General features: G+C 34.6%; 2 protein-coding genes across 3 annotated transcripts; one reads left to right on the forward strand and one right to left on the reverse strand.

Moving 5' to 3' along the window:
- Nucleotides 1-2,170: 2,170 nt before the first annotated feature.
- LOC132276898 (cycloartenol Synthase) lies at nt 2,171-17,981 on the forward strand. The gene is made up of 20 exons (XM_059778538.1): nt 2,171-2,281; nt 2,386-2,426; nt 2,561-2,763; nt 3,980-4,165; nt 4,403-4,492; nt 4,655-4,849; nt 4,964-5,048; nt 7,042-7,208; nt 8,830-9,018; nt 9,623-9,736; nt 9,968-10,090; nt 10,205-10,327; nt 10,409-10,507; nt 10,795-10,851; nt 11,811-11,857; nt 11,954-12,097; nt 12,314-12,491; nt 14,705-14,785; nt 16,402-16,485; nt 17,680-17,981. Exons 3-20 carry the CDS (start codon nt 2,566-2,568, stop codon nt 17,806-17,808), a joined length of 2,289 nt encoding a protein of 762 aa, XP_059634521.1. The 5' UTR covers nt 2,171-2,281; nt 2,386-2,426; nt 2,561-2,565; the 3' UTR covers nt 17,809-17,981.
- A 1,267-nt stretch (nt 17,982-19,248) lies between these two features.
- LOC132276899 (probable serine/threonine-protein kinase PBL17) lies at nt 19,249-25,254 on the reverse strand. Of its 2 annotated transcripts, none has more exons than XM_059778540.1 (6): nt 24,718-25,254; nt 23,741-24,021; nt 22,665-22,800; nt 21,413-21,549; nt 20,845-20,968; nt 19,249-20,078 (listed from the first exon to the last, which is right to left on the reverse strand). In XM_059778540.1, the coding sequence occupies exons 1-6, from the start codon at nt 24,788-24,790 to the stop codon at nt 19,540-19,542; spliced, it is 1,290 nt and encodes a 429-aa protein (XP_059634523.1). In that variant the 5' UTR covers nt 24,791-25,254; the 3' UTR covers nt 19,249-19,539. The 2 variants fall into 2 exon arrangements, with proteins under 2 accessions (XP_059634523.1, XP_059634522.1); XM_059778539.1 differs by having other exon boundaries at nt 23,741-24,024; nt 24,718-25,253.
- Between the last annotated feature and the right edge of the window lie 746 nt (nt 25,255-26,000).

Below are 26,000 nucleotides of genomic sequence, written 5' to 3' on the forward strand. Positions count from 1 at the left end.
AAAAAAAAACAAAAAAAAAAAATTCAAAACATGAAATCAATCCAAGACAAAAACAACAGCAAAAAATAAAAATAAAAATAAAAATAAAAATAAAAATAAAAAATTATCGATCTTCATCTCCCCAGACAACACAACATCACCAACTAAACCAAAAGCAGATGGCAAGAATGAGAGCTTCTGAAATTAAAACATAGAGAGAGAGAGAGAATGAGAGTGGAATGAAATTTTGTCTTTGTGCGGAAATTCTTCACACAAGAAAGCAAAAAAACCAAAAATTGTGGAGAAAAAAAAAAGTGGGTCAACTTGCTTTAAGAGAAAAATGCAATGATTTTTTTTTTTTTTCTTTTCAAGAGAGCAATTAAGAGTAAAATTGAAAATCAAATATAGAAATAACAAAACAAATTTGCAAATCAAAACTGGTCTCAAGGATGATCGAAAAGCAAAAGCAGTGGAAAAAACCAAGGCAGATAGGATCGTGAAGAAACCAAAAAGCAAAGGACAAAGACAAAAACAGATGGTAATGGGATAAAAGCAAAGAAAGAAAAATACAAAAGTAGATAGTAGTGTGCCACTGCCATGCATATTTAGACTGGTAATAGATTATATATATATACATATATATAATATAAGCTATCTTTCTTTAGAGGCTCATTTTAAAAGAGTTTAAAATTCTTGGGGGGAAGGGGGGAACGGTATGCTTATGCTAATTTCATTTTGGTTTTTCTTTCCAGACGTATTAACACAAAAATAAAAATGAAATAAAATTAACACATTTATATTTTACTTATATGTCGCAATATAATTTACCTGAATTAATTTTAAAATTGTGTAATAATTTCTCCACGATATAGTATTATTTCCTCTCATATATTGTGTCACTGCCACATTACATACTTTTTGTGTCCTTTTAAGTTGGTATTTTTGGATCTAAGTAGTACTTTTGTGGGCCCAACTTTCATTGACGATAAATATTTTTATTTTTTTTATTTTTTTTATTTTTTTAACACCAACAAGAGAATCAAATCATTGAGAAAAGAAGAATTACAGTCCATCGAGGCCGTTTTGCTCAGCTACACAATTAATACTTATAGGAACCCATGCCAAAGAGGGTCCCTGACAAACAGTAAGAAAACGAAAAACATCACCAAAAACAACATATAATGCCTCATTTGAAGGCTTAAGCTGCATCACCGACTAGCAGTCCCTTCAACAATAACATTTTGATAGCCCCAAATTCAATTATGAATTCATCTCTTCTTTCGGTGTGTATATTTATGTCAATAATTTCATTTAAATATAAAATTCAATTTTTATTTATTTATTTATTTTATTAATTAGCATGTGAATTCAACAAATGTACACTTTGATCAAATGTGTCTTGTTCGAATGCATTTGAAATGTATTTATATAGAAAGCTAACATATTCCGTGATAAATTTTTTTTTTTTCCTCGTTCAAAATAGAATTTTGCAACTTTCTTAAATTCCCCCCCACATAAATGACATGTCAAATCTAAATAATGTTTTCAATTACTCTCCACCCGCCCTCATGAAGCCTATTAAAAAATCTCACTAAACAATAATATTATCAATATAGAGATTATTGTATTACAAAGGTAAAATATATATATTACAAATAAAACTCAACATTAGCTTTCATTATATTAGTTCATCATATGGCAAATGAATTAGAATTTAGACCATCTAAAAATTTCTCCCTTGTTTTCAACATGTTGAAAGAAAACTTTAATAAATTTAATGTCAAAAAAAAATGAGCAAACAAAATTATATATATATATATATATATATATATATATATATATATGAGAGAGAGAAGTGGGGGCAAAAATTAAATAGAAGAAAAATTCAGTTACTGGTTATACTATAGCATTTTAATGAAAAAAAAAAAGGTAATATAGAGATATTATATAATTATGTTATGCCAAATCAAATTGATTATAATTTACAATGGGTTTATAAATTTAATAAATTATCATATTCCAATTGTTAATAAATTACAGTATATTCCAATTGGATATATTTCAATTAATATTATCAAAATCCAATTCGCTGGCCAGGCCTTGTAGGGTAGTACAGCCCAACTCATACTCCTATGGAAGTAGACCCTTACAAAGTAATAGGTTAATGAGGCCGCCCAAACCATTTTCAATGAGTGAGTATTATCTTCCAAATCCAAGGTGGTCATTAATACAGCCAAGAACATGCGGCCATGTTTGCCTTCTAGAACACCACTGAATACAAATTACAACACGACTCTTCACCGTAAACTTTCTCTTTCTAAACTTCTCTCTATTCAGTCCTCACATGCACACACTCATCTCCCCCTTTATACAAATGTTTGACACATACATTCTCTTCTAATCCAGGAGCGAACACGAACTCTTCACTCTCTCTCTCTTCACGAAAGGTACATTTAAAACTAATTTTCACGATCAGTTAGATCCTAATTTGATCTAAATTTCTAAGTAATTTGAGTATGAATATGTATGTATATGTGTCGTGTGAATGAAGTTGAATCTTGAAACCATTTGTGATTTGTAGTGTAAATGTGGAAGCTTAAGATCGCAGAGGGAGGGAGTCCATGGCTTCGGTCTTTGAACAATCACGTTGGCAGACAAGTTTGGGAGTTCGATCCGAAAATCGGATCGCCCGAAGAGATCATGGAGATCGAAAAGGCCCGTGAAACCTTTCGCAACAATCGCTTTGATAAGAAGCACAGTTCAGATCTGTTAATGCGCATTCAGGTTCAAAGATTCGAAGTTTTCTCTCTTACTGGCAACAATTTATTTTATTTCACAAATGTGGATAATGCATATATATAATTATATACACATGCATGTATTTATAATACATATTTATCTTACTTAATTCATTCTAGTTAATTTTCTTGTAATTTGTGGAGATTTTTGATTGTGCGGTGGAGATTCTTGATTAGTAAAATTAGTATGAACAAATGCAAGGTTGAAATTATTTGTGTTGTTGGTATTGGTTTACTGGCTCATGGTGACAGAGTCAATTACAATTATCACCATAACAACAGCTATCACAAGAACAATTGCATCAACAACACGAGTCAGAATTGTAAAAAAAACAAGTGGAACCAATGAAATAAACAAATGGTAGTATAAAATTAATTTGATTCATGGTTTCCAGGTTGTATGCAAATAAATCTCTAACAACAATGGAAGTAAAATAATAACTAAATATAAACTATAATTGATATCTTCAATTTATTGGTAAATCACTGTCACTGCTTTAAATATTGCTTCATGATTACTTGGTTTGTTTCCCTGCCTGCATACAGACATACATATATAGATAATCCATCTTTATTAAATATTGCTTCATGATTACTTGGTTTTGTTCTCTTCATCCATCCATCCATAAATATATAGATGAGAGAATCTACCTTTATTTACAAAGGACGACTTAACTCAACTCAAGAAAACTTTGCCCCATTATTTGGTTGTGATTCATTTTTCTGACTTGTTTGTTTGCAAGTGACTGAGAAAACAACAGTGGTAGCAACACACCAAGGGGTTTACCCAAAAGTGGTATTTCCTCATCTTTGCAAATGCAAGGATGATGGTTCAAGTCTCTAACAGGACAATATGAGTGTGTGTGTGAGTTATTTATCAAGAAAAATTTGATGTAACACAATAAATTAACAATTAAATAATAACTATAATTATGTTTCCCAAATTACTGTTTGCACTTCACTTATATACTCTCACATTCCATTTGATTTTTTTCAATAAAAGAAATGACAAGTAACCCCTCAAATGCATACTTTTTGGGATAATTGTGGAGTGTGAGTGTGTTTTTGAAGGATACTTTTCTGTTGCTCTAAGGTTCTTTTCAGGTTTTTTTTTTTTTTTTTTTTTTTTTTTTTCTAACTTTTCCTTTTAGTTGATTATGAATCTTATTTTTAACCCATGTTACTTTTCTTCCCAAATGTAGTTTGCCAGAGAGAATTCAAATAATGTGATATTACCACAAGTCAAAGTAAAAGATTCGGAAGAAATTACAGAGGATAAAGTAACAAACACGTTAAAAAGAGGTATCAGTTTTTATTCAACTATCCAAGCACACGATGGACATTGGCCAGGAGATTACGGAGGTCCTATGTTTCTAATGCCTGGCTTGGTGAGTGCTGATATTGCCTTGGTGCTTGCTTCTATATGTTGTATAGGACTTCTCTGACCATGTCATTCATGCAGTGTGGTTTGTGTTAAATTGGAATTGCATATTCTTCTATTAATATAAAATGATTATCACTGCAGGGGCAAGTAGTGTTGGAATATAGCTATTAAATTCGGTCCAAGAAAATGATAATCGTCACAGTTTTGAAATTTTTTTTTTCTTGCTCGTTTAATGTATCAGGTCATTACTCTGTCTATTACCGGGGCACTGAATGCAGTTTTGTCCAAAGAACATAAGCATGAGATGTGCCGTTATCTTTACAATCATCAGGCAAGGCTGGTTAATCTTAGTATTTGAACCTATTATGCATCTTTCATGATGCAATTTGATTTTGTTAAGGATATTCAATTTTGTATATTTTAGAATTTCCTTTATTTACATGTCTTCCCAGCTGGACAGTAAAAATACTAAATGTTGAGATATGAATTGCAGAACAGAGATGGTGGGTGGGGTTTACACATTGAGGGTCCAAGCACCATGTTTGGTACTGTCTTGAACTATGTTACTATGAGGTTGCTTGGTGAAGGGGCCAATGATGGAGAAGGGGCAATGGAGAAAGGGCGTAAATGGATTCTGGACCATGGTGGTGCCACTGCAATAACATCATGGGGGAAAATGTGGCTTTCGGTTCACAACTAAACCTTTATCTTGTTTTTTTAAAAATATTTTATTATTATTATTTTTTTCCCCCACTCTGAGGAACTCGTTTTATTCTTGTTGTATTCCCTTTGATGGTAACAGGTTCTTGGAGCATTTGAATGGTCTGGAAATAATCCCCTGCCTCCTGAGATATGGCTTTTCCCTTATATTCTCCCTATCCATCCAGGTCACTGCCCATTTATGCTTTCCCTTTTGTGTACACCTCTTATATATATATATATATATATATATATTCTTGAGAAAATAAAAATTGTTTACATACCAACCAAAAAAAATATGTACCTTTTCTTCAGCACTGAAAAGAATGGATGAGTTCTCTCATACTTCCTGAAAACTGCTAGTCCATTTAAATCTTTTACTGTCCAGCAACAAATTGAAAATTCTATGGATCATAGTTACAGTCATGGGTTGATGATACTGTTTTATTGTACAGTTGACATTTAGGTTCTGAATAGATCTGGCAAACATAAATGATCTATATAACAAAGTTTCTGATATTAAAATGTCAAGGCTATTATATTTATGCCCTGCAGGAATGATGTTTTAAAGCCAAGGAATAGGTTGCAAAATTTTGAACTAGCGGTTATCATTTAAGGAAATGAAAAATGATAAAGAATGAGTCAATCAGGTTGGCATATCTCATTTTTGTGTGAAAAGTATCTGATTTTACTATATCTGAATTCTCGACCCCAACTCCTTCACAGCAATATTCTTATAAGACTTCATTACTTTTTTTGTTAACCATTTAGTCTGTTAGTTCACTTGGCTTACCACTTCTTGAAAATGTGGTACCAGTGTTGTTAAAGGCGCGCCTTGGCTCGAGGAGCAGGTCTAGCACTTGTTGTCATCCTAGGCTCACTGATGTTTACTGGGCGCGCGTCTCGGTTGTGCCTCGTCCTGTTTATCAGGCGTGCCTCACTGAATGTTTTTAAAAAAACTATGATTATTCTAATAAAGCCAAAAATGGTATTTTTGGCAACCTAATAAAGAAAACTGAAAGCCCAAGTTTGAAACTTTTGTTCAAAAGAATAAACAAATAAGAAAGTGCAAGAGTCGAAGTGTCAACCAAACAGAGAAAGAGTGAGACCGTGAGACGAACGACAAAGCTCTAGTTGCAGAGATGAACGACGAAGCCACGTCAGTTCTTTCTTCTTCTTCTCTCTCTTTTCCTCTACTTCTCTCTCCTCTCTTCTTATCTTTGTTTACGTCTCTCTCTTCGTCTAGTTCTCTTCTCTCTGTCTTTCTTATTTTTTTTTTCGAGGCTCTGTTTTTTCTCCTTTTTTCCTTTAACACTTTCTCTCTCTTCTCGTCTACTTCTCTCTCTTCATCTACTTCTTCTGTCTCTACGTCCTTTTTTTTTGTTGGCTCTGTTTTTTCTTTTCTTGTTAACAGTTTTTTTTTTTTTTCTTGTTAACATTTTTTTTTCATTAACAGATTTATTTCTTTTTGTGCTCTGTTTTGCCATTCAAAAAAAACAAATTCTGCTTTGCCTTTCAAGAAAATAAATTTGTGCTCTGTTTTATGGTTGTTGGATGCTTGTTTAGTTGATGGATTTACTTTTTTATATTTGATATTAATGTTTAGAATATTGATACGACTTATGAGATATGAATGTTTTATGGTAGTTTAAATTTTCAATTGTGCGCCTCACTTCACACAGGCGCGCCTCGAGCCTAGGCTCCAAAGGACCTCTAGCGCCTACGTCCTAGATCGTAGATAGTGCACAGTGCACTACGTCCTAGATCTGCTAATAAGCATACTGAATTCTTGGCCAATAAGAGGGCCTCCATGATGAGGCCAGTCAGGATTCTCTCTAACCTCACTTGAGTTTGCTATATGGAATTCTGTTTGGGTGTTGTTGTCTGGGGGATGTAGGAGTTGGTGGGGTGGGGTTTAATTTTCCTCTAGTCGCTATACTGGTTTTCAAGCTTGAAGGATGTGGTATCCTTCTAAGCCTTTGTATCCTTGTTTCTCCTTTATAAAATTTCTTGTTTCTTATCACTGAAAAAAATATAGTTCTCATTCTTTTATGCATTTCAAAATGACATGTTTGGTTGGGAGGGAATTTCTTGGGTGATGTTGATTGCACATCAAATTTAAAATTGTGCAAAATTACTTACTGTTCTGTCTAATAAAGGAAAATTACTCCCCAAATTCAGGAAGGATGTGGTGTCACTGCCGGATGGTTTACCTGCCTATGTCATACTTATATGGGAAGAGGTTTGTTGGTCCAATCACACCAACAGTACTGTCTTTGAGAAAGGAAATCTTTACGGTACCTTATCATGAAATAGATTGGAATCAAGCGCGCAACCTATGTGCAAAGGTTCGTAAGAGTGGTATATTTTGTTTCAATGACATGCTAAGATTATAACTTGGATTCCTTTAACTGCTTTTTAATATTCTTGAAAATTGTGGAAGAACCATGTGAATGATGGTGTCAGGTTCTGCGTGGTGTCCATAATATGCATAAGTTTTTAGAATTGCCTTGACTATGTTCTTGAATACTTTAAGCTAATTGTTCAACATAGTTGTGAAATGTTATCGCCTATCCGGGCATGGAGGAGGTAAGTGAGATCAGTTTGGCAAAAATGAGAATGTTGAGAATCATCGAAACAAGGAGATGATTGCATTCTCGAATCCTTGGAACAGTAGCGGGAAACAATCTTTTTGATAAAATATATGGAAGTTTTAACTGAGAGTGATAGCAGAGTGGAATACACCATATACGCTAGGAAGTGAAATTGGGTTGCATATAAGCGATTATCATTATCAGTTATTCATGGAAAAAAATTTCTCAAGAGTAAGTCTCAGATGATCTGTTGATAACTTTATTGGTGTTTTTCCTATTACCTTCTGGAAAAAGTCTTAATTTCATGAAAATTTATGCATGTGTTAGCGTACCATTTGAAGTTACTAGAATAATTAAAAAACGAGTTAGCTCATCAATTTTGCTAGTAGGCATGTGTATTACCTTGTTTCCATTTGATTCATGATTATTAATATTCAAAACTCTTTAGTCATACTAAAAAATTGATATGGTAGGTTAGATTGTTCTGAAAATACCAACTTTTTGAGTCAAATAAACGTGATTCGTTTGCATAGTACTGGATTCTATGCTCAATCCTATACTAACTTTTAGAAGATATTGTCTGGACAAAAATTGATTAAATATTTTGGAATAGTCCCGCTGGATGACTGCAGTATTTAGATTTAGTGCTTCAGAAACATTGCTGCTGCTCTTTTTTTATAGGTCTCAAGCCTGGATGTAGGGATGTATATGGCACTACCATCATAGAATCCTGATGCAAGTTATAAGAATATGAATGCTGATATTGCTTCATGAATCTCATACATATGGGTTAAGGCTGACATTTTTATTTGAATGTGTTTTAAAGACAACTGAATGCTTTGGTATTTAACTTTTTGCAAATTCTGTGACTGTATGCTATCAGAGATTAAGAGTCGATCATAGATGTGCAGATTGCATATTATGATTGCTTCTAGTTGTCCATGTGTACATGATTTGGGTTTTCACTATTTTATTTGCCTCAATTCTGAGTGTCTAGAACCTTTCTTTGAATTGCAGACTCCAATGGTGCATTGTCAAAATACTGATAACTATTTGAGTGGTTTCGGCTCTGTCTGTGTCATAAAACCTTTTTTTAGTGATATTCAGTTCTTAAATGATGTTCAGTAACTCATGGTTATATGAGCCAACGAAACTAATGGCTTTTGGTTTTTTTGATATATATGAATGTTGAAAAAGGGTTTTTGTTTGCAGAAAGATTCAGCTCTGATTTTGTTCACTACCTATTTTTCGAAATTTAATAGATCTAGTGAAAGCCTTTGTACTATGCAGAAGCAATGCACAAATTGTCCTCAGTATTTGCTTTTTTGTTTCTATTCCTACCTACAATGACAGGAGAAATTTTCATTTCTTGCAGGAAGACCTGTACTATCCACACCCCCTTGTACAAGACATACTTTGGGCATCTCTTGACAAGCTTTTGGAACCTATTTTTATGCGTTGGCCTGGGAAAAAGCTGAGAGAGAAGTCTCTTCGTACTGTGATGGAGCATATACATTATGAAGATGAGAATACTCGTTATATATGCATAGGGCCTGTAAACAAGGTTCGCATTTAAAGGATCTCAATATTGTTCTTTTACTTTGTTGAGATTTTTCTTTGTGAAATACAGTGAATACTCTGATGTTGCCTCTGTAACTAGTTTCTATGAAGAAACAATGGTCATAAATGTTTCAAGTTTTCTAACGATTCATAATATTGCATGTCAGATTCCTTATATCCTTCACTGTTAGATGATCCCAAAATTTTTAGAGGATGACTTTAGTCCTGCTTGGTTTAGTTCTGAAAACAGTTTTCAGATCTAAAAAACTGAAACTGTTTTCAAAGAAGTACTAGTATAAAAGATTCTCTGAAATCAGCAGTTTTCAGAAAGCTTCTAACCAAATGAATTTTCCAACTCTAGTTCTCTGAGAACACTAAATTATTCTTAGAAAACTGAATGAAGCAGTCCCTTTGCATTGCTTTATTATTAATTTTCCTTCTCAAGAAATCCTACATGACTAAAAAAGTTACTTTCCCTCCCTTTTTTTTGGGTTTTTTCTTTAGTGCATCGCTGCATCTAAGTGATTACATAATGATTGAGATTTGTTACTGTATCAGTTTATCCAGTCGCTCCTTCTCTTTCTTTTTTAAACGGAAATTTTATTTAGGTGTTGAATATGCTTTGCTGTTGGGTGGAAGATCCAAACTCAGAGGCTTTCAAATTACATCTTCCAAGAATCTTGGATTTTCTGTGGCTTGCCGAAGATGGCATGAAAATGCAGGTATAGAAATAGTATTATACCATATTTAATTATTCTGTGGGTTGACTCAATACTTCTCGCTTTGTTACAACCAATACAAACATACAACTCTAGTAAGGGACAACTGTTGGAAGGGTTTTATAATTTCTAATTGCATTTATATACAAAGATTTACCGTAACGGTTCATTTGGATATATATATATATATATATATTTCTAATTATCTTAACAGATATAGTGAATCAATTCCAGGGTTATAATGGAAGTCAATTATGGGACACTGCTTTTGCTGCTCAAGCAATTATCTCAACAAACCTTGTTGAAGAATATGGTCCAACTTTAAGAAAGGCACATATGTACATAAAGAACTCACAGGTGATTCTCATTTCTATTTGACTCTGATTTATGTCATACCACTTGTTTTAGCATCTTAACAATTTGATTTAATTACTTCAGTTTTCTTTTGACTGCCTTCTTTTTGCTTCATAGGTTTTAGATGATTGCCCAGGCAATCTTGATTTCTGGTACCGCCATATTTCGAAAGGTGCATGGCCTTTCTCAACTAATGATCATGGATGGCCCATTTCTGATTGCACTGCAGAAGGACTGAAAGTAATAATGGACCAAACTCAAATTATGCCAATTTGTTTATTTTCAATCTTCTTCTTTTTTTATGTTTATTTATTTGTTCAGGCCGTTCTTTTACTATCAAAATTGCCATCAGAAATTGTTGGTGAACCATTAGACGCAAAACGGTTATATGATAGTGTAAACGTTATCCTTTCGTTACAGGTAATTTAACTCCTTGAAATTTGACTGATAATTATGTTATTTGTTTGCTAAATGCATTGTCAGTTTATATTTTTCTCCTTGTTTTTTGTAACCCTTGGAATTTTTTATTTTATTTTTTTATCTTAGAAAGTGGTTATATTCAGCATTCTCATGACTGAATATTTGAACAAATTTAGAATCTTGTAAATTATGCTATTTCCATTTTCTTATCTAAGTTTCTTCCTCAAAATGGTTCTAAATGCAGATTTTGTGAATCTCTAATAAGCCCTTTTCTTCGTATTCTGCAGAATCCCGATGGTGGCTTTGCAACATATGAACTCACAAGATCCTACAGTTGGTTGGAGGTAACCTCCTTTACGAAACTGTGTTTCTTACTCGAAATTGATTATCATTTTGCCAGTAGCATAAAATCTACTTAATTATCTTCTCTCTCTAGCAAGGTTGAATGTTATTATGGGTATATCACCAACTTTCTTCTATCCAGAGTGGTGCTTGTCTTAATGCTAAAGTTACCTGAAACTGATAGGGATAGTGGAATAGTATTAGCTTTGAATTAGTTCACTACCTACCTTGGTAATTATAAAATGTCATGTTCGTCAAACTAAGTCTAACAGTATGTGAAGTTTCGCTATCCTCCTCTTTCTCATGTTTATTAGAAGGGGTCGATTGGTGCATGGTTGAGGAAGTAACTGTTTTACTGTTTTACTGGTTTGTTCATCCTAACAAGCTTTACAAGTTTTGAACGAGCTCACTAGCCGTTTGTTGTTGAAACTAGAACTAATATTTCTCTTTCTTTTTTTCTTTTTCCTTGTCTCTTTTAGTAGCAATAATTTTTTTTCCCTCCTGAAGTGGTTTCATTGTGCTTTTTTCTCAATTAAATTTTTATTTTTATTTTTTTATATATAATTAAAGTTCCATGTGCCTTTGTTAGAAAGTTTTGGGCCAGGCAATCTTATTGTAGAATACTGCCTATAGAAACATAAACCTTCCATTTTTATCCATAAGATGATGATATTCCCATCCTTCACCTCTAGTGATTTCTGCGAAACTTCTTGCTATATGCATGGAGATTGAAGGATGGGAAGGTGTCCTGTATGGTAGATATTTGGGGGTGGCAAAAGTCAGTCACATGTCATGATCAGGAAGTGATTGGAAAATTTTAGTGTTACTAAAATGTTTGATTGGTTCTGTTCTTGCCGGTTAATATAGAATCCATTACCACTCAATATGTTCTATCTTGACTGTATTTTGTATTACCAAAACATAAAACTTCCTTTTTTCTTAATTTTATTTTCTATTTCAGTTAATCAACCCTGCTGAAACTTTTGGCGACATTGTTATTGATTACCCGTAAGATACCTGCACTTTGTTGTACTCCATTATTTGTTATATATGCCTTTGTTTATGAAACTGTACAATTAACTATCAACTACAATGGTTATGTAGTTATGTGGAATGTACCTCAGCTGCAATTCAGGCTTTGACATCATTTAAGAAATTATACCCTGGGCATCGAAGAGAAGAAATTGAACATTGCATTGAGAGAGCTGCTATGTTTATTGAAAAGATACAAGCAACAGATGGCTCATGGTTTGTTTTTGTTTTCTTGTTAATTTCTCCTTCCCATATTTTTTTGGAGGAAACATTTATTGTGTTTATATATCTGATGGCTGGTTGCTTTTCTCTCTGGTGTGTCAATTTCTGAGCTTCACTTAATATTTTGAGGCTTCTCAAGTGACTATACTACATTTGCAATCTTTATGGTCGACAAGTAGAAAGTGATTTATATCTAAAACATCTTACCAGGTATGGCTCTTGGGGAGTTTGCTTCACCTATGGCACATGGTTTGGGGTAAAAGGGTTGGTGGCTGCTGGAAAGAACTTCGATAATTGCCCTAGTGTCCGTAAGGCTTGTGATTTTCTATTGTCCAAGCAGCTTGTTTCTGGTGGTTGGGGAGAAAGCTATCTTTCATGTCAGAACAAGGTAAAGAGTTTTAAGAGTTATATTTAATTCTGGTTTCACCCCTTTTTTGGCGTGCTTTATTGAAACTGAATTGATCAAAGTGCAAAGGTGTTGCATATTTTTCTATTTTTATTTTTTAATGTGTGACACATGGACTAGTGTGGGTATCTAGTCCTCGACAAACAAGTGGCAATGAGAGTGTCATGGACATGTCAGCATCCGAATGATCCTATGTGGCAATTCTAAACATTTGGCTGGCTGTCGAGGGCCTTGAGAAAACTGGCCTCATGGAGAGTATTGTGGAAAGTGACACCTTGACCGAGCTGCCTGGGTTGGATGCAGGGCTTTGGGGGCTCACATACATCGTAATGTCACTTCATGGGATCCTGGTGGCATAAACCTGGTAGCCTTTGTAAATGGAATGGGACCAAATTTAGACTTTGTCTTGAAGGTGTTGCCTTTGTAAATGGAAGGGGACCAAGGTTAGACTTGGTCTTGAAGGTGTTGGTTGTAGGAAATTGTGTGTGTGTTGGGTTTTTGTTGTTTGGGGGGGGGGGGTTTTGTGTTGTTGCTAGAATATCTGAACAGTGTTTATTTTAGGGTTATGGATGGTAGAAAATGTTATTGTGGAAAGGGTGAGAGTTGATTAGGTATTAATAGAGCAACTGAAGTGACTTCTTTTTGGTGCTGTTTGTGGATCAGCTTGGGTTCTTTTGCACTTTGGATTGCAATGGTTGAAGGTCTTAGGCTTATCAGATCAAGCGTTCTATGATTGCACAAGGTGTGATTAATAAGGTGTAGCTGCAGAATAATAAAACTGGAAAACTAATGCCAACAATGATTGATATAGGCTATTTGATATATTTTTTAATCCAGGACAAGCTATGACTCAAACTAGGAACTTAAGATTTTGAAGTATGAAAGAAACCCATCTAGAGCAATTAAAGACCATGTATGAAGACTGTTGGGAATTTTGTCTCAAATTCCTAGTTTAATTAGGTTTCTATTTTAGAGTTGTATTTTATTAGGTATTTCTTGTTTTACAAGTCTTGGGCTCAGAAGAATTGTAGTCCTTGTCCAACAAAGAATTGGGTTTGGAACTCTATAAATAGGTACCTAGGTTGTGGGTTGAGACTTATGAGATTGGGAGAGATGCAGTCTCATGAGGGAGTTGATGGATAGAGATAGTTTGTGGGTTGGTAGGGTAGGAAAAACACCGAGGGTGACGGAGATAGACTCGTGGAGTGTTACATGGTAAAAAGGCATGTACATGGTGTTGGTGCTCTACAAGTGTAATAACTCTACGAATCATAGTGGAATCTCTTCTCATCGTTGAATGTAGGCCAGTTTTGGTTGAACCACGTTATTTCTAGTATTTGTGTGTGATTGCTTTGTTGGCTTTCATTAGATCTCAGAATTTGTGCGTTTCTGCGCCCCAACAAGGACCTTTTTATGGACTATATATAGAACATGGTCTGGATTGTTGTATTGCAATGATGAGTGAGAGGTCAAAAAAGAGCACGAGTTAAGGTAGCGAGGAAAGTCATACTTTGTTAACTAAAATTGCGGCCCTAGATAGGGTTTAATGACTTCGGAATATGAAAAAGATGGACGATGGGACCTGAGAGTGGGCCATACCTAAGATCCACAGGTTGGTGTCTTTCTTCATACGTTCAGAACAAAGCATGATTTATCATGGTAACAGTCACAGATGATGGCATATCTGCACGTTTGTTCTCCTTTCAATAACAACAACCAAACCTTTTTCCCAACTAATTGGGTCGGCAGATACAGTTCCCCTTTAGATTTGAAAAATAAAATACTGAGAACTGTTTGTTCTGAATCTTTTTTAGTATTGGTCTTGTTCACAGGTAATTAAGCCATAAATATGGAAAGAGGAAAAGTTGAAAGATTCTTTTCCTCTTAAGATGATAGAGAACGAGCTCTGCATGTTCTGAACTTTTTATACAATTTTCAATTATGACAGTGATGCAAAATGTTAGTTTGTAACATGATTACAGTATTTGATGCATACATCTGGAGAGACTAGAGAGAAAGCCTTACTTTGTTAAATATTTTGGTAAAAGCAATCCTGGGAAGAGTGTTATATTCTTAATGGCATCACGTTGGGGATACTTTTGGGGTGAAACTGTTGGAATCACTGGTGCTAAGATTGATCCTTGTGTTCTAATATATTTTCATATGCGCAATTGATTTAATGCCTTTTATTGCAGGTATACACGAATCTTGAGGGGAACAGGTCTCATGTAGTAAATACTGGATGGGCTATGCTTGCTCTAATTGACGCTGGGCAGGTAAACGTCGAGTTTTGATACAGCACTTCTATTAATATTAATATAGCAGTGCATGGTTCATTATCTAAAAAAGGTAAATCTGATTTCAGTGCATTACTATTTTTGTTATTAAAAAGGTGGGGTGGGTGTTAGATATTACAATGTACTTTACAAATCTTGAATGTACTTGCATCAAGTAGCTTTTCTTATGTGTTTTTTGTGAAGGGATTTTCCCACTATAAATAATGTATATATGAAACCTTCTCCTTTCTATATAAACTCTCTGTTTATTCCATAGTTTACCGATTTGGCCGATTCGCAATAGATTCTAGCAAGGCCAAGCTCGCGTTAGGTCCCTATTGCGGTGATACTCAAGAATTTCACATGGCTTGAGATCACTTGGACTGACTTGGTAGGAAATAGGAGAGAATCAGCCAAATAGTGTCTGACTCGGCCGAGTTGGAAGTGAATAGGCCCAACAGGTTTTTTGCACCATTTTCACCATTATTTCTCACTTTAGATCTGAAGACACGTGAGAGAGAGAGTGGATGGCAACGGTTTCAAAGAGAAAGGTGATAATGTCACATATACTGACGATGGAGATTAGAAGAGAGGGGAAGGGGGTGGGATGGCTATGGTTTTGAAGAGAATGGTGTGAAGAAGGGGAGTTGGGGGTGGGGGTGGGGGTGGGATTGTGCCATTTAGCGTTTGAATTTGAAGAGAAACGTGTATCTTTGTTTGAAGGATCTATCTGAAGCTGTTAGTTCTCTGATAATCTAACTGTTCAAAATTGACAAGGCTTTAGTGAATATATTGGCCTTAAACAAGATGAGCCTCTTTTTTAGTGAAAAATATGTTCCATTACAAGCCTAAACAAATTTGAAAATTGGGCCTTGATTATATAATGTTATTGAACATGGTAAACCCAAATTTCTTATGAGTCAAGTTGGTTCATGACATAAAATTCATGTATATACTAAATTAGTTGTATTAGATCATTCTTAAAAATTTAACAAAAATCACTAGAATTCCTTAAAAATCCACATTTATTAGATTATGTTGTGTTGGTGCATTTTTCACCCTATGTGCAAGGTTAAAATAAATTCACACACTGTCCAGTACAGCCCTGCATCCATCACAGTGTCTGCACCTGCATCTGTGTCTGTGGACCATGATCTACACAAATTTCATAATTTTGTGTTAAATATAGATACAAACCTACTCAGGCACACATTCTTTCATTTAAATTGTGAAGTTTCCATGTTTGGTCAGGTTACCATCGGGAATCTAGGTGAAATTCTGAAAGATAGCATTTTGCTGCCTTGTTCAGTTGGTATATCTATTAGATATTTGGAATCTGGATATGTTTTACACACAAGCATTTGCAAATTTTCTATTAATGTTCTTCTCTCACAGCATTGTTAGATGGTGTTCTTGAATTTTAATTTTCATTCTCAGCATCGTACTATCTAATTCTACTCTATAGTTAAATCACTCTTTTTATTATTAATGGGAAGATGGAAACAAAATTGTAAATACCAGACCTGCGAATGAAAAGGTATATGGGCAAGCAAGTGAAAAGGTTTACTTGCGTTTGGAATAATATTTCTCCTAAATTTGTTTTGAACTTGGTGCAGGCTGAGAGAGACCCTACACCATTGCACCGTGCAGCGAGATTATTGATAAATTCTCAAATGGAGAACGGAGATTTTCCACAGGAGGTAAATTTCATACACTTCCTTCCTGGCATATTTGATTGGAAAGTCATGCCTAGTATAGGAAAGTCTGTGTAGCTTATTCTGTGACATTTCCTGCCTTGTATTATGACCTCTACAAGCTGCTACCAGTACATTAAATTGCAGATACCAGAGCAAGACCCCAGACTAAAGACTTTCTTTAATTTCATAACACTTGAATAATGCATTCACAGTTTCTCCACAATGCTATTATTATCATACTTGATTGTCTAGTGTGCATCATTAACCACTCTCTAAATGGGTATGTGTCTAAATGAACATAAACTTGCACCTTGAAAGTCATGTTGCGGTGTTTCTTCAGCAAAACTTTCCTACAAAGGAATTGGTAACAGTTTTATTTATTTATTTATTATGATTATTATTATTATTTAATTAACAAAGTTTTCAGCTGGTTCCTCTTGATTCTTGCCTCTTTAGAAATAGTACCTTCTATAATTCCAGATAAATTATAAGATGCAATATTGAAAACAATATGAAATAATACACTTCGAAAAAGCCTTTAAGAAGATTGATCTTCAATATACCTTGGTTTGACACATTGGAGAGAACATACCAGGCCCAAATCTGGTAGGCAATTTATTTATTTATTTATTTATTTTTTTTCTGTTGTATTGTTTTGTATGAATTGTCCAAAACAGATTTGGATTATTACATAAGTAATAATTAATAATTAATTGATTTAAAATTTTGGTTTCTTTTTTTGGGATAATGCATACCAGAAAAGCCATTTCTTTCAAATATCTGGATTCACAGCAAAAGTTCAGGAGTAACCTGCGGCTTTGTTACAATTTTTTGGTTATCCTACAATGAAACTTAAGAGTTAGTTTCTTAATCAAAGTGTTATTTCCAAAATATTGACCGGAGGGAACATTAAAGAAAACTCATGTAATGAACTCCCTCTATTTTGTTCCTATGTACATATTCTACAAACTTTTCCAGTGTACTGGAGCCATAACCAGATGTTTTGATAAAATTGTGCGAAATGAATAATAGTTTTTCCTCTTTTCTCATTGTTATTGGTGATTGCTCCATTGAATTTGAGGTCTCAGAATGCCGTAGAAAATGGAATGATACTTTTTTACAGCATGGAACATAAAATCGTGCACCTCAGTCATATCATCACTCTGGTTTTTATAATTGTTATTTTTCTTTTTGCAGGAGATCATGGGTGTCTTCAACAAGAATTGCATGATCACTTATGCCGCATACAGGAACATTTTCCCAATTTGGGCTTTGGGAGAATATTGTAGTCGGGTACTGCAGGCCTCTGGAAAAGTTGAAAAGTAGCCCTAAATACCACCTTGTTTTTTATATACATTTTTTAAATTTTCCTGGTACTTGTTTAGTTTAGAACTTTGAAGAACTCAGTAAATAGCAGCAGCTCCTTTTTTGTTTTTTTTTCTAATTTTCTCTAGTATTGCAGTCACGAATACTACTATTTGAGCAACGACTTCAGGCGACTCTACGTGCAAACTCAATAGTAGATCACTGCCTTCTAGGAAATGAAATTAAAAGAGTTGCAAAGTTCTGTTTTATGACCACTAAACCAGGACTGGGGAGAGTTTTCCAGGTGGACAGGACAATGCATGGGTTCCTCCCCAGGAAATGTGACCCAAATTTAAAATATTATTTAAAAAGAATAATAATCTAAACCAATATGAAAAATTCGGCTCTCTTGTTTTTCTGTCAACATAGAAGTGCCAAAATCAACAAAACCCTTTAAACAAGCGAACAACAAAATAACATGGAAGAAGAAATTGGCACCTGTGGAAAGTTCACAATTTTTTTCATGGCCCAAAGAGTTTCTTGATTTGAACCAACAAAAATCTTAAGAATCAATATTTCAATTTTTTTTTCATTTTCTAGCATTTTCCTAGCAGCCTAACAGAGACATGAAGAATGATGGACAATAAATAAAGACAAAATAATATATCTTTTCGCTGACTATTAGGTGCACCATTTCAATTCATATCAGAGAGCTTATGAATGCAAGCCGTTTGTTTTGATTCATTTTTAGGAAACTTGATCTCGATCTCTCTCTCTAGGGTTTTAGGCTTTCAATAATTCGTTCATATTACTATTGATTGAATCGTTCATATCAGGTGAGTATTTCATTCACCCATCATCTCTCTCTCCTCCTCACATGCACAGATCTCTGTAACACCCAAAACACCACTACCAACTCTCATCGATTAGGGTGGGGAAAGAGAGATAAAGAGGCTATGGAGCAGCGGTGGTGGAGTGAGATGCAGACAGACAGGTGGTGGGGAGTGGCGGTGGAGGGTGGGGAGAGGGCAATGGTTCTGGGAGTGGAGAATCTGGAGATTTGCCAGAGGAAAGGGGGGGATTACTTTTGAATTTTACCCGATTAACCCATCAAAGACGGATCTAACCCATATTTTAATTTTTTACTACTAGTACCATGAGGACTCCTCCTAGGGGAGGTCCAAGCATTGTCCTTTCCAGGCTTTTGGCTTTGTTGAAAGATGGAATCGTTTTGAAGATAAATTGTACAACAGAAATCATATTAACAAACACTGTAGAACTTGAATGTTCAGAGAACAGTCCATAAATAGTCCTAAATTCAATAAAATCCATTGGATGAGATGAGATGGGTTAGAGTCACCACTCACAAGGTTACCCATTAGGCTAATACTATGCTAACATGATCGCAGCAATTCATACAGGGACACAATAAGATATTTATGCACAGGACACCACGAAGGATAATTCTTTTTAAAGTAAAACACTTCATTGAACTACAGTTTTTTTGTTGGATACATTCATTATCCAAATGATAACATTAATGCTATTGCACTACCTTAGTTGCACATTAAAAAAAAAATAATTGATATCTGAGCAAGTAAATAGGAAAATATCAGTAATTAAACATCTAAAGTTCCTCTAAATAACAGACCAAAAACAAGGAATTCTCAGAAGGGAAAAAGACTTAACAAATGAGAGACTGGTTGATACATCTTATGCTAGCTCATTTCCCTTCATATTTGACTTCTAAGTTCAGCTTGCCATAGAAACTGATCTCTCGTCGATGTCCAGATAAGGGCTATAAAGATCACACTCCTTTGGATGCTCACCCTTGCCCCTTCGAGGCTCCTCAGCTTCTCTCTGTGTGTCATTTCTGATTGGGCATCTCTTCTTTTCTGTTGGAGTTTTAGGTTTGTTCTCTTGAGCTTCGTGAAGCGTTACACTACTACCCCCGCCTTGAAGCATTACTTCTTCTCGGCTTCCCTCTTGAGTCTGAAGAGTCTGGAGAATTTCGACCACTTGGGTCATGACAGGCCTCCCTTTTGGGTTTTGGCTGAGGCATTGGTATGCTAAATTGGACACCTTTTGGACAGCTTTAGATGAGTACTGTCCTTCCATTCTAGGGTCTAAAATCCTCCGAAGCTGCTTCTTATGGTTCAAGAGTGGACGAGCCCACTCAACCAAGTTATGTTCTCGACTAGGCCTGCCCTTGTCCATCGCTCTCCTTCCAATTAGCATCTCAAGTAACACGACCCCAAAACCGTAAACATCACTTCGAGCAGTTAAATGGCCTGACCAGATCAAAATTATATTTATACATACACTCTAGTCCTCAAACAAAAAGTGCAATTATAATGCTTATCGTAGATTAACAACACAAGCAGTTCATTGGCAAAGGGATATGCACAAAAAATATAAGTAGTATAATGTTGTTACTCCTTCCTATATTTTACTGTTAAAATGATTTAATAATTTAACATGGACATTAAAAAATTTATATTCCATCAGACACTGTAAGTTTAAGCGACTATTTTTTGAGAAGTGTGTTTAAGAGAACTTTGAAGAAAAGACAATGATAGAAGAACGGAATAACGGACACAGGATACTGTGAAATTCTGGCACTTGGTTGTGCAAAGAAGATGGGGCACAACGATAGGAAGAAAATAAACAAGAAGAAAATTGTAGATTTTATTCCAAAAATCTTATTTCTCACCAAAACTATCCTGACTTTGGAGAGATTTTTTTCATCAAATATAATAAAATTATCATCATGATCCCTCCACAACCAAACAACAGAATACTTGACAAGCAGAATGTTCAATTTTTATTTAATACTTGTCTCTGTTCTCCAGCCTTTTGAACCACGATGTAAGCCATGGGATGCTAGTCATAAATTTCATAAACAAAATGTCACCAGAACAATGAAAACACCCTATTCACGAGTTGAAATAATATTTTGTTTCATTCTTTTCTCAGCAAAAGTTAAGCTATTTCTAAGTATCAAATTTCCAGTGCAATAACAGGTAATCAATTGGAATTTGCCACCATAATACGCACCAGTCATGACATATTCAGGAGCTGCATATCCGTAAGTGCCCACAACACGAGTTGACACATGGGTCTGGTCTCCCATAGGCCCATCCTTTGCGAGCCCAAAGTCGGAAAGCTTTGCATTAAAATCCTGCAGGTGATTACATATATTTTAGTAATGTAAAGAAAAAAGCTCAAGAAATATCACTCTATTCGCAAAGCTTCATATTAACTATTATTTCCAAAAGAAGTTGGCATTTTTTCTTGGGAAACATTACCGGTAGAAGATACTAAAAAGTTCATTTTGTGTGTATCCAGTATCTTCTCTCTTCTCAGACTGCTAAAACAAAACCTCTGTTCAAGGCACACTAGTCTATGAAAACAAAGTGTGAAAGGGAACAAACCAGCATGTTCTAGCAGGACTTTTAAAAAATAAAAATGAAAAATGAAGAGAGAGAGAGAGAGAGAGAGAGAGAGAGGAATTTTTCAGCACGTTTATGATGGGATGTCCAGATCTCACGGGATCCACAATGGCACCTATAAACAAGATGAACTAGCAATATTTTCAATTATGTTAAGAGAGATGAAAACTAACCACATCTAGCAGGATGTTAGATGTCTTGAAATCCCGATATATGATGGGTCTTTCAGCACCATGAAGAAAAGCAAGCCCTTTTGCGGCATCCAAAGCAATCTTCATTCTTCTTGACCATGTTAGCGTGGCACACACTCCTACAAGCACAATCCAGATAGATTGTATAGATAGTTTGGAAGCAATAAAACAATTTAACTGATGGATTAGAATGAGTGCCTCAATTACTTTGAAAAGCATTTGCTTTCAATATTTCCAGCATAACAGCTCTTTCTTTCACAAGGTCTGCTTCCCTTTATTTCCTTTTCTTGTTACTATAAATAATACGTGATCTCTTTAAATCAAAAAGTTGTTTACCTAGATTCCTGTTGTCTCTAACAAAGTCATATTTCCAACAGGACTGAGTTCCAGACTTCCAGTTGACTACTTCTCAACAAGCGGAACTAGTCCATGTGATTGGGAAATTTACATATTTTATGGCAATATTTACTGAAAAAGTGTGACACTGCCTATTATTCTAGAGGGGAAAAAATAGTAGTTTTTTATAAAAATGAAATGGATGTTGTTCCCACCATTTTTATCGACTGTAAGATAAGCATATTCAAGGGCATTGTGTTGCAGGGTCGAACCCTTTCTCACACCATGTCCATTCCCTTTTGGGGTAAGATTTTCAAAGAAAAAATGAGCCTTTGGTAACAAAATCAGCAGACATGAACCCCATCTGTAAACTAGATTGCAGGAGCTTAAAAGGAAGATCTTCAATTTCTATTTTTTCAAAAATATGATCCGCTAACCCCAAGGGATTGGCCTAATTGGAAAAGACTTAGGCCCTGGTGCCTCATGAGTATCAGGTCTCAGGATCGATTCCTGTGAGGTCCAAACAATCCCTTGGAGGGGGGTGCGTGAGTACCAACTAGGGAAATTATATATATATATATATATATATATATATACGTCCTTGATAGCAGACCAACTTAAGTATAAATTGTAAGTTAATGTTTGCAGGGCGGGGGCATCTGTCTTGTTTGATTTTGGTCTGTATTTTCTCTTTTCAGTTGGGGCGCTTTATGCTTAGGTTTCTTTAATTCTAGCCCAGAGTATTATCATCCTTTCCCTTTTGGATTTCTCCCTCTACTTCATTAAATAATATTAGTTCTCATGTCTTGTAAAAATAAGGTCTGTTTGGGAGTTGATTCACATTAGAAGTCATTCCCTTATCAAGTCACATAGCTTCATAATAGCATTAGGAACTCACTGCGAAAGAGGTGGTTATCCAAGCTCCCGGAAGCCATATATTCATAAACCAACAATCTGTGTTCATCCTCACAGCAGTACCCAATAAGCTTAACGAGATTGGGGTGACAGAGCTGCCCTAAGTAGTTGATCTCTGCCTGCAAGTAAACAACACAATAGTAAATACAAAAAACTGAATCCTCTAACTTCTTTCCCTTATTGTAAAAGGTCAACAAAAGAACAAGCTGACATTATATTTGAGAGGAAATTTTTCCAGCCGGCCACATTTTTATTTTTATTTTTATTTTTTAAAATTGTTTTTGGGGCATTATTTGCATATCAAAGAAAGGGGCATCCCTCTTCCCTCCTAGAGTCTGTACAAAAGGGTCAGTCAAGCAACAAAGCAAACACAACAGCAGCTGAGTTCCGTGTAGAAACGTTTAACAGAGAAGCTTCAACTAGCCACCTGTTAAACAAGTATGGTATTACATGTTAGATGAATCTCAGCGGGATAATGCTTTACAGAGATCGATGTTCAAACCCATTTATGCTATGCGTTTCAAGCCTAATTTCAGTCTATCTTCAAAGGTCAAAGTTTCTCTCTTGTATGACCTCTGTAGCCAATCTTGTTATTTTCTTAAATTCTTTCTGATTCCTTTCTTTCCATATATTATAAAACCATGGCTACAAAAGTCTAATTTCCTTGGATATTTAAGGCTCTTCTCCTTGGCATGTTCCACACTCCATACAGCCTCATCCTTCAATGACTGCTTCTTTCTATTCATTAAGCAGTTGGTAAAACTTTATTAAAACTAAAGTCAGCTAGATCCCTTTAAAGATTATTTTTCGCTACCTATTTGGTTAGCAATATTATACTGGATTTACCATTCTTTTTTTTTATTATTATTATTTATATAAGTCTTAACCATTCTTTTATAACACATCACTACAAATCTTTACTTTTTTTGCATTAGTAAAACTAATTTTGACCCATGCTCCAGGGATGGAGAATAAAGTAAAATACCAAGCTTTCCGCATTTATAGTTAGTACAACTGTGCAAATGTAAGAAGCAGCAAAAACACACATAAGCAAAGTACCAGCCATTCTCTGTCGCCTTGGATCCCTTCTGGATCAAGCTCCTTAATGGCAACTTGAGTGGTTTTGTAACCCAGTCTGACCTTCTCATCTATAACTCCTTTATAGACCATCCCGAACCCACCATCGCCAAGAACTTGATCAGGCCGGAAGTGCTTGGTGGCCAGCCTCATTTCTTCATATGTAAAGCTATCAACATTACAATATCCAGGATTTTGGCGAAGATCCCTCACATTTTTGGGAATAACCAAGATGCTGCTTTCACTTTTGATCCCATGTGACTCTGCTGTATTTGAATTTTTCGTGAATATAGAGTTCGAGCAATAATAGAGGTTAATAGTAAGTACTAATAACATTTAGTCAGGATATCTTAAATTTACTCTCGTGCAAATTCAAAATAAATCATGGATTTAATCCTTGCAACATTTTCTTCAAGAATATCAATTGGCTTTGGCTTTTGCCAGTGCCAAGAAATGGAAGTCATGGTCAATTTGAAAGACGAGCCGATAAAATTTAGAATGTCTATTAGAGTTTTGCTTGGATGGTGGACTTAATTCGTGTAATCACCAGCACCCAAAATAGTGACTAATCAAGCCATAATTTTCGATAAAGGTACCAAATACACTCATAAATGAACTAATTGAGCTACATTATTAAACTAAGTTCAAATTAGGTTCCAATTTCTTTTAATAGAAAGACAAGTGACACAAATCGCAGTAATATCTACGTACAATTTATTCACTTAAGATTTAACAGTAGTAAACACATTAAAGCATGAGACTTATTAAGCCCCCATTGCCCATAAGTTTAACCCTTCTATATAACTAGAGTGCTGATTATATTCAATTACACGCCAAAAACAAACAATTTCCATGAAATTGTAGACATTTATAAACAAACACATAATTAATTAAGAAAAATGCAACTGAAAACAAATAAAAATTCAAAATGTACTTACAAAAGAGAGAGAGATTAATACCTGGCTTGTTTTGAAGAGGTTTGTGGTTTTGTTGCTGTTGTTCCTCCTCTTCACTACTAAAACAAGTCCCCATGAATCTGATTTAAGAAACAAGATTTACGTTTCTATCCCTCTCCGTCATTTTCTTATCGACAGCATAAAACCCTAGTGAGTTCACTCACACTTGGATGATGGGTCATGACCAAATCATCGGTTTCCTCATCGACCAATCTCGGATTCGATCTGGGTCTGTCAAAATCTCAAATGGGTAGCCTGAAATTATACAGAATTCCTTGGATTGCGATCTTAGCCGCCAAAAAAATTGGTGTTTTTCGACACCAAAAGTCTCTATTCGCTATAGTGAAGAGATGTAGATACAACAACAACAAACTGATAGAGGATGTTGATATAAAAACAAAACTCTCTCTCTCTCTCTCTTTCAAACTTTACGTTCATCCGTTGATCGGTCATTGGTTTAGTCATTGAAGGAAAATGCCAAAATACTTCTAGAAATCCATTATTGGTTCAACTTGTTGATATTTTGACTCTAATTTGTAACTTTCAGTGATGTTCCTGATTCTAATTTGTAAATAACATTAGTCGTTTTATTTGAATATATATATATATATATATATACCAATCCAATGTCCAACAATTGCACTCGTGTCTTACAACAAGTACAACATTAGTTATAGAAATAAGTAAGAAAATAAAAAGAATGTTGTATTAGTTTTCTTTAGGCTTCCTTTGCTAAGATTGAATCAACTACAAAAAAAAAAAAACGTAAGGAGAGATAAATTTTTTTATTTTTTTTAAAGTTTGGATAAATGAAAAAAGAATCATAATAAAAAATTTAGTTAAAATAATATTTTCTCATAAAAAAATGCTTCGTTCCTATTTTATTCCACAATTGAATAATGTAAAACAACTCAACTTCATTCTTTTACAACTCAATTTATTCTTGATTGAATTTCAAAGTGACAAGTTCTTTAATAATTTCTATTTTAGCGGACTTCTAAAAGGTAAGTTCTCTTGCAATGCTAGTTAAAGTATATAATATATATATATACACCTATATTATATGTACAGAATAATACATTTGGCTCTTTTTGTGTTCTCAATTTGAAAAATCATGAGTCCACGAGCCCTATATATATATATATATATTTAAGTTTCCTTATTTTTATTAATTTTAAATTAATAATTAGTTTTACTTCTACCTAAGAAGTTTTACTTGTTTTGAAGTATTGTTTTAATTTAAACAATATAAATAATTATATTATTAAATTTAATAATTTATCATT

Source organism: Cornus florida, unplaced genomic scaffold, assembly GCF_030987335.1.
Source record: "Cornus florida cultivar Cherokee Brave unplaced genomic scaffold, ASM3098733v1 CherokeeBrave_3.0.0_Hap2_Chr10, whole genome shotgun sequence".
Classification (NCBI taxonomy): Eukaryota; Viridiplantae; Streptophyta; class Magnoliopsida; order Cornales; family Cornaceae; genus Cornus; species Cornus florida.

Bases quoted from the DNA above. Each gene is read 5' to 3' on its own strand.
- LOC132276898 (XM_059778538.1), top strand. From the start codon at position 2,566: ATGTGGAAGCTTAAGATCGCAGAGGGAGGGAGTCCATGGCTTCGGTCT. The intron at 10,328-10,408 runs GTAATAATGGAC...TTATTTGTTCAG, and splicing joins GCACTGCAGAAGGACTGAAA to GCCGTTCTTTTACTATCAAA. The intron at 10,508-10,794 runs GTAATTTAACTC...CGTATTCTGCAG, and splicing joins ACGTTATCCTTTCGTTACAG to AATCCCGATGGTGGCTTTGC.
- LOC132276899 (XM_059778539.1), bottom strand. From the start codon at position 24,790: ATGGGGACTTGTTTTAGTAGTGAAGAGGAGGAACAACAGCAACAAAAC. The intron at 22,801-23,740 runs GTACTTTGCTTA...GTTTACTTGCAG, and splicing joins AAGGCGACAGAGAATGGCTG to GCAGAGATCAACTACTTAGG. The intron at 21,550-22,664 runs GTGAGTTCCTAA...TTGTGCTTGTAG, and splicing joins GGATAACCACCTCTTTCGCA to GAGTGTGTGCCACGCTAACA.